This window comes from Budorcas taxicolor, chromosome 3 (assembly GCF_023091745.1).
Source record: "Budorcas taxicolor isolate Tak-1 chromosome 3, Takin1.1, whole genome shotgun sequence".
Classification (NCBI taxonomy): domain Eukaryota; kingdom Metazoa; phylum Chordata; class Mammalia; order Artiodactyla; family Bovidae; genus Budorcas; species Budorcas taxicolor.
In genome coordinates this window covers 89,196,144-89,212,324 of record NC_068912.1, presented here as the reverse complement: position 1 = coordinate 89,212,324, position 16,181 = coordinate 89,196,144, and the positions used below count along the sequence as shown (strand labels likewise).

The following is a 16,181-nucleotide window of genomic DNA, read 5'->3' as shown; positions in this document are numbered from 1 at the left end:
CCCACACTTAGGCTGCAACCTTGAAGAAAGTGCAGAGAAAGCTACGGGCAGGCACATCTGTGGGATCTCCTGTTCCCCCACTCATAAAAGCCCCTCTGGCATGAGCCAGGGAGTCAGGGGGGCAGCCTGGACAATCAGGGGCCAGAGAGACTTCTCCTCCCAGTTCTTTCCCCAGCTCACAAACCATCCTTTGGATGTATGTTCAAATGTTGCCAAAATGTCAGTCCCCATCTCTGGTTCTTAACTCACTGAAGCCACCTCATTATTCAGTCTCTCTAATGAACTCAGAATATTCAAGGGACTCTTGCAAACATTCAGCTCTGGGATCAAACTTACACAGATTGCTGAGAAGGCTGAAGCAGGGGCAAGAAGGGAGAAGCCTATTTCTAAATCCCATGCTACTGATGCTGGCCAAACTTCTGTTAGTTTTTATGGAAATTTGCTCCTGGAGGGCTTGGCAGGCCTCATCTTCAGAAATAATCTTGGTCCTTCTCCAGGCTCTGCAGCCAGTGGAGACAAAATGCCTATACCACAGGCCCAGGCCTTTCCTGACCCTCAACCCCGGCTAGTTTCCAAAATTACCTGATATACAGGATCTTCAACGTCCTCTTCCAGAATTGTCTACAGCAGAGTGAGGGAAGGGAGGATGAAAAGCAGAGGATATAAAGCGAGAGATGTGAGACTGTACTCAGAAATTACAGGACAGTGAAGAAACCAGCTCTGGGTAGGAGAGGCTGGTGGGTTATTAAGGCAGAAAACTGGCAGGGAAAAAAAAAAGAAAACCCTTGTAGCCACTCCACCCCCACTGTTAACAAGAAGCAAATGCAATTGACTTTCCTTAGATCTCCTCCCCTGAAATCTTCCCCAGTTTTAAGACTTCACTTTCTCTCATATGTCTAGAATCTCAGAGAATAGGGATCATTTCTAATGGCATGCATTCGGTGCCTGTAATTTACACAGGAACCTTTCATCTTTGTTTATTTCTACTTGGCAGCAGGAGGAGAAGCCTTGACTGTCAGTTTTCATATCTGTTTATTTTAAGCCCCTGCTGTCTCTGGTACCAAGATAAATTCACAGGTATACCTGATACACAGCTTGTTCGCACTGCTTATCCTTTTGTGCCTTTTTTTCCAATTCTTCTCTTTGCTTCAATTCATAAATAAGTTGAAAGAGATCTCTCAAGTCCAGAATAACAGGTTCAGCCTGGAGTAAAAGGTGGCAAAGCACATGAATAAGGGGATGGTTACTTACTGAGCTGCAGCGACCAATTTTTGTTTTTGCTGGCTACAACCCGCAGCCCTTCCTTTTTCTATTAAACTGAAAGCATTCCATCTTTAATTAATTCTACCTTGTTATATTGGTTTAGCAAATTGCATCTAGGCTAAAGTTCATTTCTTCAACTAATTATATTTGCAAATTCATAATAATCATAAGCATAAAAGGCACTGCTTTTATTTATTAGTAATTTCGAATACAATAAAATTAGGGTAGGCCTTATGCAAAACAGCTATTTGTTTTCTCTTATTTTCTTTTTAAATGAGGCTAGCAACACAAGGAAACTTATTTGTATAGTGTGCCTCCATCCAGCTTAATCAGAAAGGAAAATAATTAGTCATTACGAAATACCCATTAGAAAAAGCAACAACAACACAACTGGATGGGCGTGAGCCTGTTTCTTTGCTCCGAGGCTGTTTATCTTTTCTAGATGGGAAGCTGAGTGTCAGCATCGCTGAGTCACATGTCACAATCGGCCCCCGAAGACTAATGGTGTGACTGTGCTATCTTAGAAAAGGTACGAGGAAAAGCATCCTCCTTGGAAGGGGGCTACTCACCGCTTGGGCTGTTTTTATGGCCACAAATCTGTGATTCCCTTCCTTCCCGCAAACGTATCCGAAGGCCCGGTGATCTGTGATATCCTTTGCGATGTAGGAAATTTCGTGAACAGCATGATGATGCTGAAGGGCCTGTGAGAGACAAAAAGAAGAGCCTATTTCAGGGGACTTTCCCTCCGAGCTGTTGATCAATGAGAGATGTGTTTCTGCTACGTGTGAACAAGCCCAGAGGGCTTTGGAAAAGCTGTTTGGTCCAGATGGAAGGAAAAAAAGAGCTGTGCCTGCCCTTGAGAAATGGAGGCTTCCTTCCCATGGTCTTGATGCTGTGACCAGAGAGATAAACAGGACTGTTCAGATGCTGAGTGAGCAGCTGTGATGGTGGCTCTTTCTTCCGCTTGCCGGGCCCAGTCAGCCTCACTCAGTGGTAGCGGCTCCTTCCACATCTTTCCTCATGACACAGCCCAGTCTGAGCTCTGCATTGATATTTAGTACACTCACATAACCAGGGCCTCTGCTTGTCCTGCTGAACGGGGTACACTGTACAAAGACCAGGGGTGCCCTTTGCATTCAGAGAACCACAGATGTGCACGGTTATGACAATCTTCCAACAGGTGGCAGTGATAAGACTGACCTGAGGATCAAACACCCTCCTTTGTTTTGTCCCAGGTCACCAACTGGGTTAGACCCGTACCTCTGAGGTTTTTCGTGTGTTGGTCCTCTGTCTGCAAGACACCCACCTGCCTGAATTCTATTCCTCTTGAAAAGCCCATTTGAAATCACACCGCCTTGTGAAATCCCCTGAACAAGACTTGCCCTTTCTTTCCCTGCAGAGGAGATTCCTCCCTTTTCTATGTTTCCCAGAACTTCAGTCTAGTCATACTGGAACTCCCAAAGGATTCCTCACACACAGCTCCCTGGGCTCCTGCTTTCATGGATCTTCCTTCTCTGATACATTTTCCTAAATCCTGGCCTTCCACACCTGACTCTGTCTTCATCTTTGTCATCCTAGTACCTAGTGCTGTGCCTGACCCACAGTTGTTGAACTCAACTGGGACTACTGATCAGCAATTCAAACATCATTTGAAACTGACCTTCCTGCCCTTGTTAACTAAACTTCAACAAGCAATATCCACCATCCTGTTAAGCGATGGTGATCTTTATGGTCATTTTTCTAGATTAAATGTACCTAAAATAATCCTCATTAAACAGCACTCTGTAAAGGTTTATATACGTATCTAGGCATTATAGGATGTGTTTCAAGTCCTTACAAAGGACCTTTTCATTATACTGGGTGCTAAGAAGCTTGAATTTTAGCCACTATACGTGAACACAAGGCACTCACTGTATCTCTCTGGATCTCTGTTTATTCCTCTATTAAAGGAGAACTCTGAACCAGACCAGTGGCTTCTAACCCAAAGTCCTGGATCTATAGGGATCATTAAAAATAATGAAAAGAGGTCCCAGACAATTTTCAACATTTCAAAAAGCTAAACATAAATTCATAATTATTCCTAATAAGATGACTTCTTTTATTGTGCACACAAATAAAAATGCTGAGAATTATATCTGGTTACTGTTGTACCCCTTAGCTCACCTTGGAGCAGATTCTCTTTGGCAATCAGTGATGGATTCAAATAATCCAAATCGGAAAGTAAATGAGTATAAATGAATTTTACTGAACAAAGCCTCCTATGTTACTGAATCTGTGAAGGGAAGGAGAAATTTAACACGAGGAGAATTTGGTTATGAAAATATTGAGAACCACTGAAGTAGATTTTCTCCCAGGTCTCCTTCCATCTTCCCAGATCCTTTAATCATCTAGATCTCACATCACACAGCCAGCCTCTCAGGACAGTGGTGCCTGCCTCTTACGATGACCATTACTTAGTTCTGGATTGCTGGCCCTGACCTTCAAAAATGTCCATTCCCGGCCTGTTGCCATCTTTTCAGGCTTTTGACCTTAGCAATCATTTCTGCAGTAGAATTTGCTGTTGCACCTTTACCTTCCAGAGGCCAGCCATTCGCTCACCTCTTTCTTACTCTTAAGATGCTCCCTGTGGGTTTCATGCCTGTCTAGGTTGCCCACTGTCAACCAGACATAATGCATGGAGGGTGGTATCACTGCTTGGTCACCCTAGCCCCTTAAGTGGCCATAAGACAACTTCATAATTTTAGTTGATTTTGACACAAAGTTGGGGAAGAAGCAAGTGTTTATTAGTAAAATGACCAGGATCCATTTGTTCCTGCTTTATTAAGAGGGCATATTTATCTAGCAGAGAAAAACTGCTCAGAGAGGAGTAGCTTTTCCATGGTGTTAATGATGTAAAATTGATGAGATTTATATTCACGAAACAAGGCGGTATTGATTTAGAGGCTTTTGTGAGCTTGAATGGGATAAAGCAGAGAAAAGTGAGAGACAAAGGCATCCTCCTTCTCTTTCTTTCCTACAAGTATTTCTTTCTCTGCATAATACAGTGAATGTTATCCACGTAGCCTATTAAATCAAAGTTTGACGACAGCACTTTATTGATTGCCAAGTGGAATATTGCTCTAAAATTAAACCGCGATTAGAAGTCTTCCTGGTGGAATTAGATTCGGAGATGATTGTGCAATGGTAAAATATCACCTACTATGCAGACAGCAGATGGAGATGTTTTAATTTATCTGTGAATCCTCATTAAGTGTTTTAAAGTCAAAACATTTTTAATGCCTGATTATACCTAATATTTCCTCACAAAGTGTAGCTGTGTGTGCGCATGAAGGGCTTAAAAATATTGTAACATTATCTTTTCCCATAGTTAATTTTATGACGTGTTAAAGAGGATTGCTCTGAAATTGGCTCAATCATTTGGAAACGAAGAGTCAGATAGGGATTATGTCTCCACTTTCTCCAACCTTAACCATGCAAACATCATAAAGATCCTTGGAAATACAAACATATTAGAATCCTTCTAATCCCACATTATCATATTCATCTTGGCAACTCAGAGGACATTGCAAATACTTGCTCACTGAACCTCCAAATTGCTCCATGTCTTCAAGCAGGTTTTATCAGCACAAATCAAAGGCAGGTGGAGCCAGAGGAAACATCACATAGTTTAACTGTGAGTTCATTCATGAAAGGACTGAGGGCCAGAAGGTGTTCTGGCCAGACCAATACTTAATCCAGGCCCCACTCTCCCTACTCATAATGGAAAAGCATTGAATAAAGGAAACAAGGTCATTTAGAATCAAGGTCTCCTTCCCTTAGACTCTTGGCTCCATAGATCAACAACAAAACCATGATCCCTGATAAGCTAGGATGAGGAAGGGAAACTAAGGAAGGAGGTCAAACTGAGGGTGTTCTGGATCCCAGCAGATTGCTAAGGTCAGAAAGGGTCACCAGTCAGAAGGTCTGGGGTCAAGGCCAGCTATTAGGATCTCAGAGAACAAGTGGTCTTGACCACCTGGTCCGGAGGGGCACTTTCAGGGGCTTGCCACCTGCAGTATCTGCTGAGCAGCCAAGGCCAGAAAGGGGAGGTGAAGTCCTTGGTAACAGAAAAAAACAAAAGACCATTTCATCCCATGAGTGTTTCTGTGGGGAGTTTCAAGGCATCACGTGTTGTTCTGGGGATGCAGAGAATACTGGGCCAGAGGCAGAGGGAGAGAGTGGAAGAAAGGCAGGTGCTGGTCGCCCTTCCCCCACCCTTCCTTCGGAAAAGAATTTTTGTCTTGGAAAAACATAATCTAGGTATTAGTGATTCAGTCATGTCCAACTCTTTGCAACCCCATGAACTGTAGCCCACCAGGCTCCTCTGTCCACGGGATTCTCCAGGCAAGAATACTAGAGTGGGTAGCCATTTTCTTTCTCCAGGGGATCTTCCCAACCCAGGTATCAAACAAGAGTCTCCTGCATTGAAAGCAGATTCTTTACCATCTGAGCCACCGGGGAAGCCCAATCTAGGTATTAAACCACTGCCGAAAAATCAAAGCAGATAATTTGGTTTTAAAAAGAGAGTCTTCCCGATTTTTCTGCTACCGCTTCATTTACTCCTATTCTGAACCCTCTCATTGTGCATGAAATTGTTGCTACAGAATTCCAAGGCCAATTCAGAGATTAGCCTTGCCAACCCAGTCTGACTTTCCTCCTAGGAATAAAAATAATCTGAAGGGGTCACCATCCCCTTTGGGCTCTGGACTTTCCCATCTCTGTGCCATTATGTATGTTGTTTTCTCTGCTGACTGCCTCTTCTTACCCTAACCATGTTTCATCAACTCTACCTAACTATATTATACCTATGCTTCAAGGCCTAGCTCCAACATCATGCTCATCTAGGGACCTTCCTCAACTCCCCTATTCCCTGTAATAATAATTCCCAACTTTAGAATTTATTGGGTTGTACTTTTTCTCTTCTATCTGGGATGCTCCAACCTTCTTAGTTTTGTTACACATTTGTCCATGCATATAGTTATTCACACCGTATAACTGTATTACTGAGTGCCTAATACATTCTAGGTCTCATTCTAAGTGCTACATCTGCCCAAGTGATTAAAACATGGTCCCTTCCTCAAGACCCTTGCAGTCTCAAAGAACAGGCAGGTGAAGAAACTAACAATCACAATATAATAAGACAAACTTGATATTAAAGGTGTTGTAAAGGAGCAGAGGGCTTCCCTGGCGGCTCAGAGGTTAAAGCATTTGCCTGCAAGGCAGGAGACCTGGGTTCAATCCCTGGGTCAGGAAGATCCCCTGGAGAAGGAAAGGAGCAGAGGAGAAATGGGCAGGAGCATCAGGGAAGACTTGACAAAGGAGCTGACCTTGGACTCAGTCTCCAAGAATAAAGGGGAAATCCTCAGAAAACCAGAGAAAGGGCATTCTAGGCAGAAAGAATGAAGCAGGCAGATGCCTTTAGGTCCTGAAAACAAAACATGTGGAGAACATTTGTGCACATGTTTTCTCTCTACTTTGGGATGTTAACTCTTCAAAAAAAAAAAAAAAAAAAAGATAATGTCAGGTTCTCCTCAGCCTTATCCTAGGTCCTAATACTGTTCCTTTTGAACAAGTGCTAACTATGGTTTCCCTGGTGGCTCAGACGGTAAAGTGTCTGCCTACAACGTGAGAGACCCGGGTTCAATCCCTGGGTTGGGAAGATCTCCTGGAGAAGGAAATGGCAACCCACTCCAGTATTCTTGCCTGGAAAATCCCATGGATGGTGGAAGCTGGTAGGCTACAGTCCATGGGGTAGCAAAGAGTTGGACACGACTGAGCAACTTCACAAGTAAGGTTTCGTGCATTGAAGAAGGAACAAAGGGACTTCCCTGGTAGCTCAGTGGATAAGAATCTGCTTGCCAATGCATGGGAAATGGGTTCAATTCCTGATCTGGGAAGATTCCACATGCCTGTGCCCCGGAACTACTGAGTCATCACTCTAGGGCCTGTGAGCTGCATCTACGGAAGCTCGTGTGCCTCGAGCCTGCATTGTGCAACACGAGAAGCCACTGCAATGAAAAGCCTGCACACCGCAACAGAGTGGTCCCCACTGGCTGCAATTAGAGAAAGCCTGCGCAAAAAAGCAATGACGGCCCAGCACAGCCCAAAATAAATAAAGAAATAATTTTTTTTTTAAAAAGAGAGAGAAAGGGGGAACCAAGCTATCCAAAGACATACAGTGCACAAGGTAGTCACTGAATAAATGCTCAGTGACTGACTACATCAGGTTAATTCATGATATTTCACATAGGATTTATTCTGTAAACAGAGGGTTCCTTCTCTGATTACCATTTTTTTCTTAGCATTTCCATGAGCCATTTACCAATGTTTAAATGAAGTATCAAATTGTTTGCAGGGTTATTGTCTGACAGAATAAATTACGGAGAAGACTTAATTTGTAGTATGGTTCAATACAGCCAATTAAATACAGTATGGATTAGAAAGTCATCTGCTCAGACTTTACCATTAGCTTTTTTTAAAGAATAAATTCTAGCCTATTTAGCCTTCATATTATTATTGTGTGGGGGTATATGTGTGTATGAGAGGGTGTGGTTTCCCGAGGCTATACTATTCACAGGAAAAATACCCACCAGGATTCAAGTGAGTTAACAAAAAAGCAAAACAAAAAAACAGATATGCAGATAGATACAGAATAAAAATAGATACATGAAAAATACACTACTTCACACTACAGGCAATTACAGTAGTTAAAATCTCACTAGACAAAGAGAGGCCCAGGCTCATTATAAAGGCCTTTCTCTTTTTCAACATATTTTTGGAAGCATTTGCTACATGGCAGTGCCAGCAAGGCTGGGAGGCAACCTCTGTACCAGCCCCCAGGCACCCCATCATCTGAGGCTCAATGGAGCAGGTCAGAGTAAATTTTTCTCTAAGTTCCCATCCTGCAGTCTTCTAGAATGTTTTACTCAAGGACAAGACCAGATTTCCAAAGATCCCAGACTCTAGCTAAAGAGGTAGCATGCTAACAGAGGAAAGAATGTTAACACTGGAGCCAGAGAGAACATAATTCAAATCCAATCTGTATCATCGACTGCATAGCTTTGGGAATGTCTAACTTTCTGAGCCTTCTCTTTTTTATATTATACAAAGAATGATACAGAACCCAAAAAGTTGTTGAAAATATTAAATTGATTCATATAAAATATACCAGATACAAGTGAGATGCCACTTTTCTCCACCAGAATGAAAAAAAAAACAAAAACAAAAACATAATACTCAGTGTTAACAAAAGTGTGGGGAAACAGATACTTTCTTGGGCTACTGGATTTCATTAATATATGTATTGATACAATGGGACAAAGAGTGCCTCCCTCATGGTCCTGTTAGAAAGACTGATGAGTTAGTCTGGTATACGTAAAGGGCTTGGAGCAGTGCAAGGCACGTACTGCAAGGGCTTTGTAAATGTTGGCCATTATGGTTATTTTTGTTACTTGTGGGAGTGTGATTTGGTGCAACTTTTCTGAAGGGCAGATTGGCTATCTCAAAGCATTAAAGATATGCATAAATTTTGACCTTATGATTCTCTTGCAGGGATCCGAGCATCTATAAATAATGTAAGATGTGGTAAAAGACTTAGATATGAGATACTCCCTGCAGTGTTTAGAACACTGAAAAGTTAGAAATGTCTGAAGTGTTGAGCATTATCTGACTCACTGAAGTAACTGCATTTTGCAATAAGATGAAACAATATGCAGCTAGCCAAAAATCATCTTGGGAATGTATGTACTTTTTGCTGTGGAAATATATTTAAAACATCCTAATGAATGAAAAACAGCATATCACCAAATAGTATGCTCAATATAATCCTGTTTCTGAAAAAAAGTATGATTCTCCATATATGTACGTGTATAAAAAGTCTGGAAGTACATTCAACAAAATCTTAATAGGAGTTTTTCCTTTGAATGGTGAATTTACTAGTGATTTTAAAAACTGGACGTTTGTTCACTTCTACTAATTTTTTTGGAAAAAAGTATTCTAATTTATACAAGTTACATAAAAATACTAAGCTTCCTGGACTTTACCACGTGGTACCATTCTTTAGTTTGCCATGATGTATATATGGATATAAGGCCTCCCTGGTGGCTCAGTGGTAAGGAGTCCACCTGCAACGCAGGAGGTTCGGGTTTGATCTTTGGGTTGGGAAGATCCCATGGAGTAGGTAATGGCAACCCACTCCAGTATTCTTGACTAGGAAATCCCATGGACAGAGGAGCCTGGTGGGCTACAGTCCATGCGGTTGCAACAAGAGTCAAACAAGACTGAGCAACTAAACAACAACAATATAAAGACATATATCTTTCCACTCCAGAGTGGTAGCAACTATATTTTTCTCATTCTTCATCCCCAAATCAGGTAAACGACCTGATAGTAAGGATTTAGTACTTACATATTTTTATCATAGAAAAAGATACACAACTTTAATTTACATTTTAACCATTATTAAGTGCATGGTTCTCTGACATTAAGTACATTCACACTGCTCTGCAACCATCACCACCATCCATTTCCCAAAGTGACCATCCGTATCATGAAACACTAACTTCTCCCTCTCCTTCTTACAGCCAACCTGGAAACCATGTTCTACTTTCTGTCGCTATGACTTTGTCAGTACCTATTTTTAAATGAATAATGTGAATGAATGAAACTGTCAGCAAAATCCTGAGTCCAAGTCTGTCCCTGAACCCCACCCCCTCACACACAACCCTACTGGCTCTACTTCTGTTTCTCTAACACTTTATTTTCTCAGCTGTTAAAATAAGGAGGTCGAATTCAATAAATACTCATGTCCTTTTCTGCTCTTGACACTTCTTCTGAAACTTTATAACAAGACAACAGTTATAAAAGACAGCTTCTTCTCAGTAACTCTCTGAACATATGTTATGAAAACAGAGCTCTGCAACCATGTGAGTAAAGTTCTTGCCTAAAAATAGGGAGATGAACTAGTTAACTAGCTGAAAGCATTCCCAACCTATGATTTTGGCTTAAATTTGTCTAACAGGCAAAGTGGAGTCAGGTGTGCTGAATCAATTAGCAATCACCACAGTGACAAGGAAGCAGATTTCTGCTCAGGAGAAATAAAAACCACCTTCCACAGGAAACCGGCTTCTGTATGAAGTACTAGTTTCCTATCACTGGGGTTCAATCAAAATCCAACATCCCATGACCTAGGATGTGCTATCACATGGTCACAGTTGGCGGAAAGGTGGACTAGCTATCCTCTCACGTTCAGTTCACATTCATGCCTAAAAGCCCATCGGTACTAGGAAACACTGGGCCCTGGAAATATGGAGATGAAGAAGATGCAGTCTGTGCTCTCAAAAGCTGGCAGTAAGTGTGCATGCGTAAGTCAGGGTGCTCCTCTTTTGCTTCACTCTCAGAGTACTCTGCATATTGTGTTGTCCTTTCCCATTTCAGAAAAAGCATGTCGTGTGATGAAAGGATTTGGATCTCATCTATGTGGCCGTGGGCAAGTCACCTTACCTCACTGAGCCTCAGTTGCTTCATCTGTACAATGGGAATGATCCCTTCCTCAAAGGAATATGGAGAAGATCACTTAATGTGTCTAGCAGGGTGTCTGGTAGACAGTAAGGTTTTCATACTTTGGATCTTTCCCCAGACAACTGAGCTTAAGATCTAATGGCTATGTGACAATGTGTTCAGTCACCAAGCATGGTTCCCACAGGTTAGGCCTTCCTTAAGAGCTCCCCGGATAATAGTCTTGGAGTAACCAGAGGATGGTGAGAAAATCTGCTGGGAAATCAGGTCATCAGGAAGGAGAGAAGAGCTGAGAGAGAGAGAGCATCACACTGTATGATGCCATCTAACAGGCTGGATCCTACTATCCTGGGAAACTTAACCCTGCAGTTTCCAGTTACATAATCAGTGAATTCCTTTCATTGCTTAAGACTGAGGTGAGTTTCATATTACTCGCAATGAAAAGATTTCTGAATCAGTGATCATCATTATCCCTATCTTAGACCAAAGGAAGCAGGCTTAGCAAGAAGTGACTCGCCCAGGGAATATCAGGCTAACAGGAAATTTTAGCAAATTTCATTGTCACTCAAATCTATGCCTGGTTTATTGCTAGCAGTAATTCATGTTGGAATTCCAATTCTGAAAGTGCTTTGGTTATAATTTAGGATAAATATATATACAAATACATTGTTATTAGAAAGCAAGCTTTCCAGTGAAAGAAAAATTAGATCTATATATAGACTTTAAGAAATAAGCCAATAATTGTAATTTGAATTGGAAATATCAATATGAGCTCATCATTTAAAATCTATATCCTTAGCACTGTATGCAGAATGGGACTAGAAACATGAGACCCCAGGAGCAATGAGCACACCTAAGGCAGCTGCTTATTAGTTAGATATCCATTTATCTATTGATCTCTTAACCTATCTAAAGAGAAGGAGAATCAGGTAAAGCAAATATGGCAAAAGGTGAAATTTTCTGTGTGTTTGAAAATCTCACCGTGCTCCTTTCTCTATGTCCCATTCCCTTTTCCTCTCTCTGAGAACAGGAGAAATCAAGGCACTGAACACTTCAATGACTTAATTGAAAGCAGGCTGCAGACAAAAGGCCTTTATCAAGTCCACCTCAGGCAGCCATTGGTCCAAAACACAAGGGGTCGTTCAGTGCATTCAGAAGAGCTCAGTACAGAGCTGCCAGTTTCCTTTGTTCCTTTGTGCTTTCCCAAGGCCAGCATAAAGAAACATCAGCCAGTTGTGGTTCTATTTGCAACAATATTTGTAAAAGTACAGGATGAATAAATATGAGAACAATTTATACTTTCAAAACTCTGGATGGGAAAATATCTCGAACTTGGTAGATTCTCCAAATATTCATACAGATTCAGATTTAACTTTCATTACATATTTTAAATATATAATGGCACAGACCCTGCCTCACAGTAGTCATCCAGAGAATGACTAGTATGTGTTGGGCATCACGCCAGGTACTCTACGTATGTAATCCTCATTTATTTCACTCAACCAACAGCTTTACATGCTATTTCCCCTCCTTTTACTGATGAGGTAAGTGAGACACAGAGAGGCTGAGGAATTCACTTCAGGTCACACTGCTGATAAGGTAGACCCTGGATTGATGCCAGGTATGGCTGGTAGCCTCTGTGCACTTTAATACAGTATCCAATGTATTTTAACTGCCTCTACTCTCGTTCTCCTAAAATTCGTGTTTTTATTTCTGTCTCTTTCTGCATGAAGGATCCTAATAACCATTGTAGGTGTTTAGTAATGTAACCAATGATTTCAACATTTCAGCTTATGGTGTAAAATTATTGTAGCAAGTAGGCAAATGAGTGTGAATGAATAGAAATGAAACAGCATGTTTTGCCACAAGTCACTGCAGAAACGAGGTCATTATATTTAATGGAAAATTACTTTTTGAGTTGTAACCAGCCTGAAATTAACCTCTGCCTTGGTCACAAAGAAGTCCTGAAGGCCAGACAGAAACTTACGAGAAAGTGATGTGACTCAAATGCAGCCAGTGGAAAGAACGCTGGATTAGGAGTGAGAAGGCTGGTGTTTTCATTTATATTCACAGACTGAGGTGAATAGCAGGTGGTGGTGGTGGTGAATATGGCTTCTAAGATCCGTTTTAGTTAGACACTTGCATGTTGAAGAAACACATGACTTTGGATAGACACACGCCAGCACCTGAAATTCAAATCTGTTCTGTACTACTTATGCCACCTTGGGCAAATTACTTAGCTTCTCTAAACTTTAGTACCTTCACCTGTAAGTCCATTTGTTTGGGGGGAAACTAAGTAAGATCCTGGTACCCTGGTAGTCCAAAGATTTTATTCTGTAAATTGTCTGTCATCATTACATGTTTAATGTAGCCTATCCAAACTCTTTAAGTTGAAGTCCTAAACTTCAGGACTTTATGACCTTATCTGGAAATACAGTAGATTCTTAAACAACAGGGGGATTAGGGACACTATGCCCCACTCTTCCCCACCCTGTGTGGTGGAAAGTCCACGTATAACTTTACAGTCAGCCCGCTGTATACGCAGTTCTGCATCCAACCATACACTGTGTGTACTGGAATATGTATCTGTTGCATATGCGTATGTATCTGCATATAAGTGGACCTGTGCAGTTCAAACCCATGTTATTAAAGGGTTAACTAAACAGTGACATGTTGGTGGTTTAGTTGCTAAATCATGTCTGACTCTTTGCAACCCTATGGACTGCAGCCCACCAGCCTCCTCTGTTCATGGGATTTCCCAAGCAAGAATTCTGGAGTGGGTTGTCACTGCCTTCTCCAGGGGATCTTCCCAACCCAGGCTTGAACTCTTATCTCTTGCGTCTCCTGCTTGGCAGGTAGATTCCTTACCACTGTGCCATGTGCTAGAATAGGGTATGCCTCTAATCCAATATGACTAAGGCCCTTTTAACAATAAAAACAACAAAAAAAAGAAATGTAGACACAGACACATGGATGATTGCCTTTCAAACATGAAGGCACAGATCCATATGTGTTCAAAAGTGCAGGAATACCCAGGACTGCCAACAAACCACCAGACCCTCCCTCACAGTGGTCAGAAGGACTCAACCTTGCCTAAACTTGATCTCGGACTTTTAGCCTCTACAACTATGAGACAGCAAACTTCTGTTTAAACACCTGGATTGTCATACTTTGTTATGGCAGCTCCAGGAAAGAAACACAACGATCGCGTTAATTTTATCTCCAGATCCCTTTGTTTGATGAGTTTACCAAAAGAATACCACAGTGAAACAATAAAATCTTTGGTTTCTAGCCCCATCTCTGCTCCCTCAGTGAGATTCAGCTTTCCCATCTGTAAAATGAGGGGCAAGATGGGCCCCTACCAGCTTTGCTCTGCTTGTCAATGCAGGACAGCAAAGCCTTTAGTCTTCCTATTTCCGCCAGACCTGGTGACTTGACTCAGACGCTGAGTGTGGTGCAAGGTCATGCAATTTATAATGGTGTCTATCCAATTAGTTCCCATTTAGTGCTGCGCAGCGCTTCCCTGAATAAACACCACCAAACCACTGAGGTGGTGGGCTGAGCTGAGAACCAGGATCAATTGTTTCTTTTACACTAATTGGCCCCATGATTTGTTAGGCTGCTGCCTTGGAAAATGAACTGTCAGGAAAAGAAATTAGCACAAAATCGCCCCTTTCGTTGAAAAGCACCAAACACCATCCTGCAACTGTGTCCTCCAACTCACCTCAGGGTCTCAGGGGCAAAACTGACATGAAGTAATACCTTCCAACCCTTCGCCCTATTATTTTCTGATTAGAGATGAGAAAACTGAGGCTCACAGGGGCCCAGCGGTCCCCAACCTCCGGGATCTAACACCTGATGATCTGGGTGGAGCTGATGTAATAATATAAGAAATAAAATGCACAATAAATGTAATGTGCTTAATCATACCAAAACCATCCCCCCACCCCCAGTCCATAGAAAAATTGTCTTACACGAAACTGGACCCTGGTGCCAAAAAGGCTGGGGACCGCTCACTGGTAAGCCACTTGTACAGTCAATGTTCAGTCAATGGTGAAATTCAGAGCTGGTGCTGAAAGTACGTGGGATGGCAGCAAACTCCACGCCCATTCTATCACATCAGAGTGCCTCCTGCCGGGCAGCAATCCGCAGGTTCTACCTAGCTCTCTACTCGCTTATCCTCACATCTCCTCCTTCTGGCCTCTGTCTCTACCGGACTCAGAGAGAGCAGCACTCAAGTGAGGGCAGCTATCAGGAGGCTTAGCTTGGTCACTCCGCACTTCCTGCACCAAATCCCACGGCCTGCTGGGCCAGCTCTGACTTATTTCCACAACTCAGCTCCAGTAACGGAGCATCTCCCTTGACTCTGTGGCAGGCACTGTGCTGGGAATACAGGGCAGAATCGTGGCCCTGGGGGAATCTCCTATCTCTGGGAAGATGGGGCGCTTGGTGCCTTTGTTTAATGGTTCCAAAGAAACCCACTCTCTTTCTTCCTAATACCTAGCACAGTCTGTAGTTATCCCTTCATGGGCTTGATCACCTGGTTACCATCTGTATCTTCCATTGGTCTGTGAAGACTAGGGAAGCAGTCCTCGCATCAGGCTCTGGTCATCTCTGCATCCCCAACACAGTGACTGACAGTGGGTGCCCAGTCAGTTTTTTGAGTGAATAAGAGAATACTGTGTTCATGCAATAATAAAGGTATGAACAAGGTGGGAACGGAGGCCAGAATGGACTAGATTAGTAGGAGTTGACTAGGTAAAAAATGAATGCTCCTGGGGGTGGTAGGGATTAAGATGTTCCATCCAGACTCCTAATGTATCCCTCCCCCACCACACCCTTCCCCTTTTACAATCATAAATTTGTTTCTGAAGTCTGTGAGTCTGTTTCTGTTTTATAAATAAGTTCATTTGTATCAGTTCTTTAGATTCCACATATAAATCTAAATGCTACCTGTCATTGGAGTTAGGGGTTGACATATACACATTGGTATACATAAAGTACATTACTATATATAAAGTCGATAATCAACAAGGACCTACTGTATACCACAGGGAACTCTACTCAATACTCTAATAGTCTACATGGGAAAAGAATCTGAAGGAAGAATGGATATGTGTATGTATATATATATACATATATAACTGAATCATTTTGTTGTACACCTGAAACTAACACAGCATTGTAAACCAGCTATACTCCAATATAAAATAAAAAGTTAAAAAAACAAAAGAACGATGTTCCATTCAAAGGGATACCAAAGAGACCTGATGGCATCAAACATCATATTATAGATAGGGAACTACAATCAGTTTGGGATGGTTAATCCATACGGCTAGCAGAGAGTGGAGTGTGCTAAGAGA

At 42.0% G+C, this 16,181-nt stretch overlaps 1 protein-coding gene across 1 annotated transcript in view; it reads right to left on the bottom strand.

Moving 5' to 3' along the window:
* DAB1 (DAB adaptor protein 1) overlaps nucleotides 1-16,181 on the bottom strand; it is a 296,632-nt gene that overhangs the window by 59,870 nt on the left and 220,581 nt on the right. The window contains exons 4-6 of the mRNA XM_052637938.1: nucleotides 1,833-1,964; nucleotides 1,084-1,203; nucleotides 583-621 (exon numbers count right to left, since the gene is read on the bottom strand). Of these exons, the coding sequence (XP_052493898.1) occupies nucleotides 583-621; nucleotides 1,084-1,203; nucleotides 1,833-1,964 (291 nt within the window). The remainder of the gene's footprint in view (nucleotides 1-582; nucleotides 622-1,083; nucleotides 1,204-1,832; nucleotides 1,965-16,181) is intronic.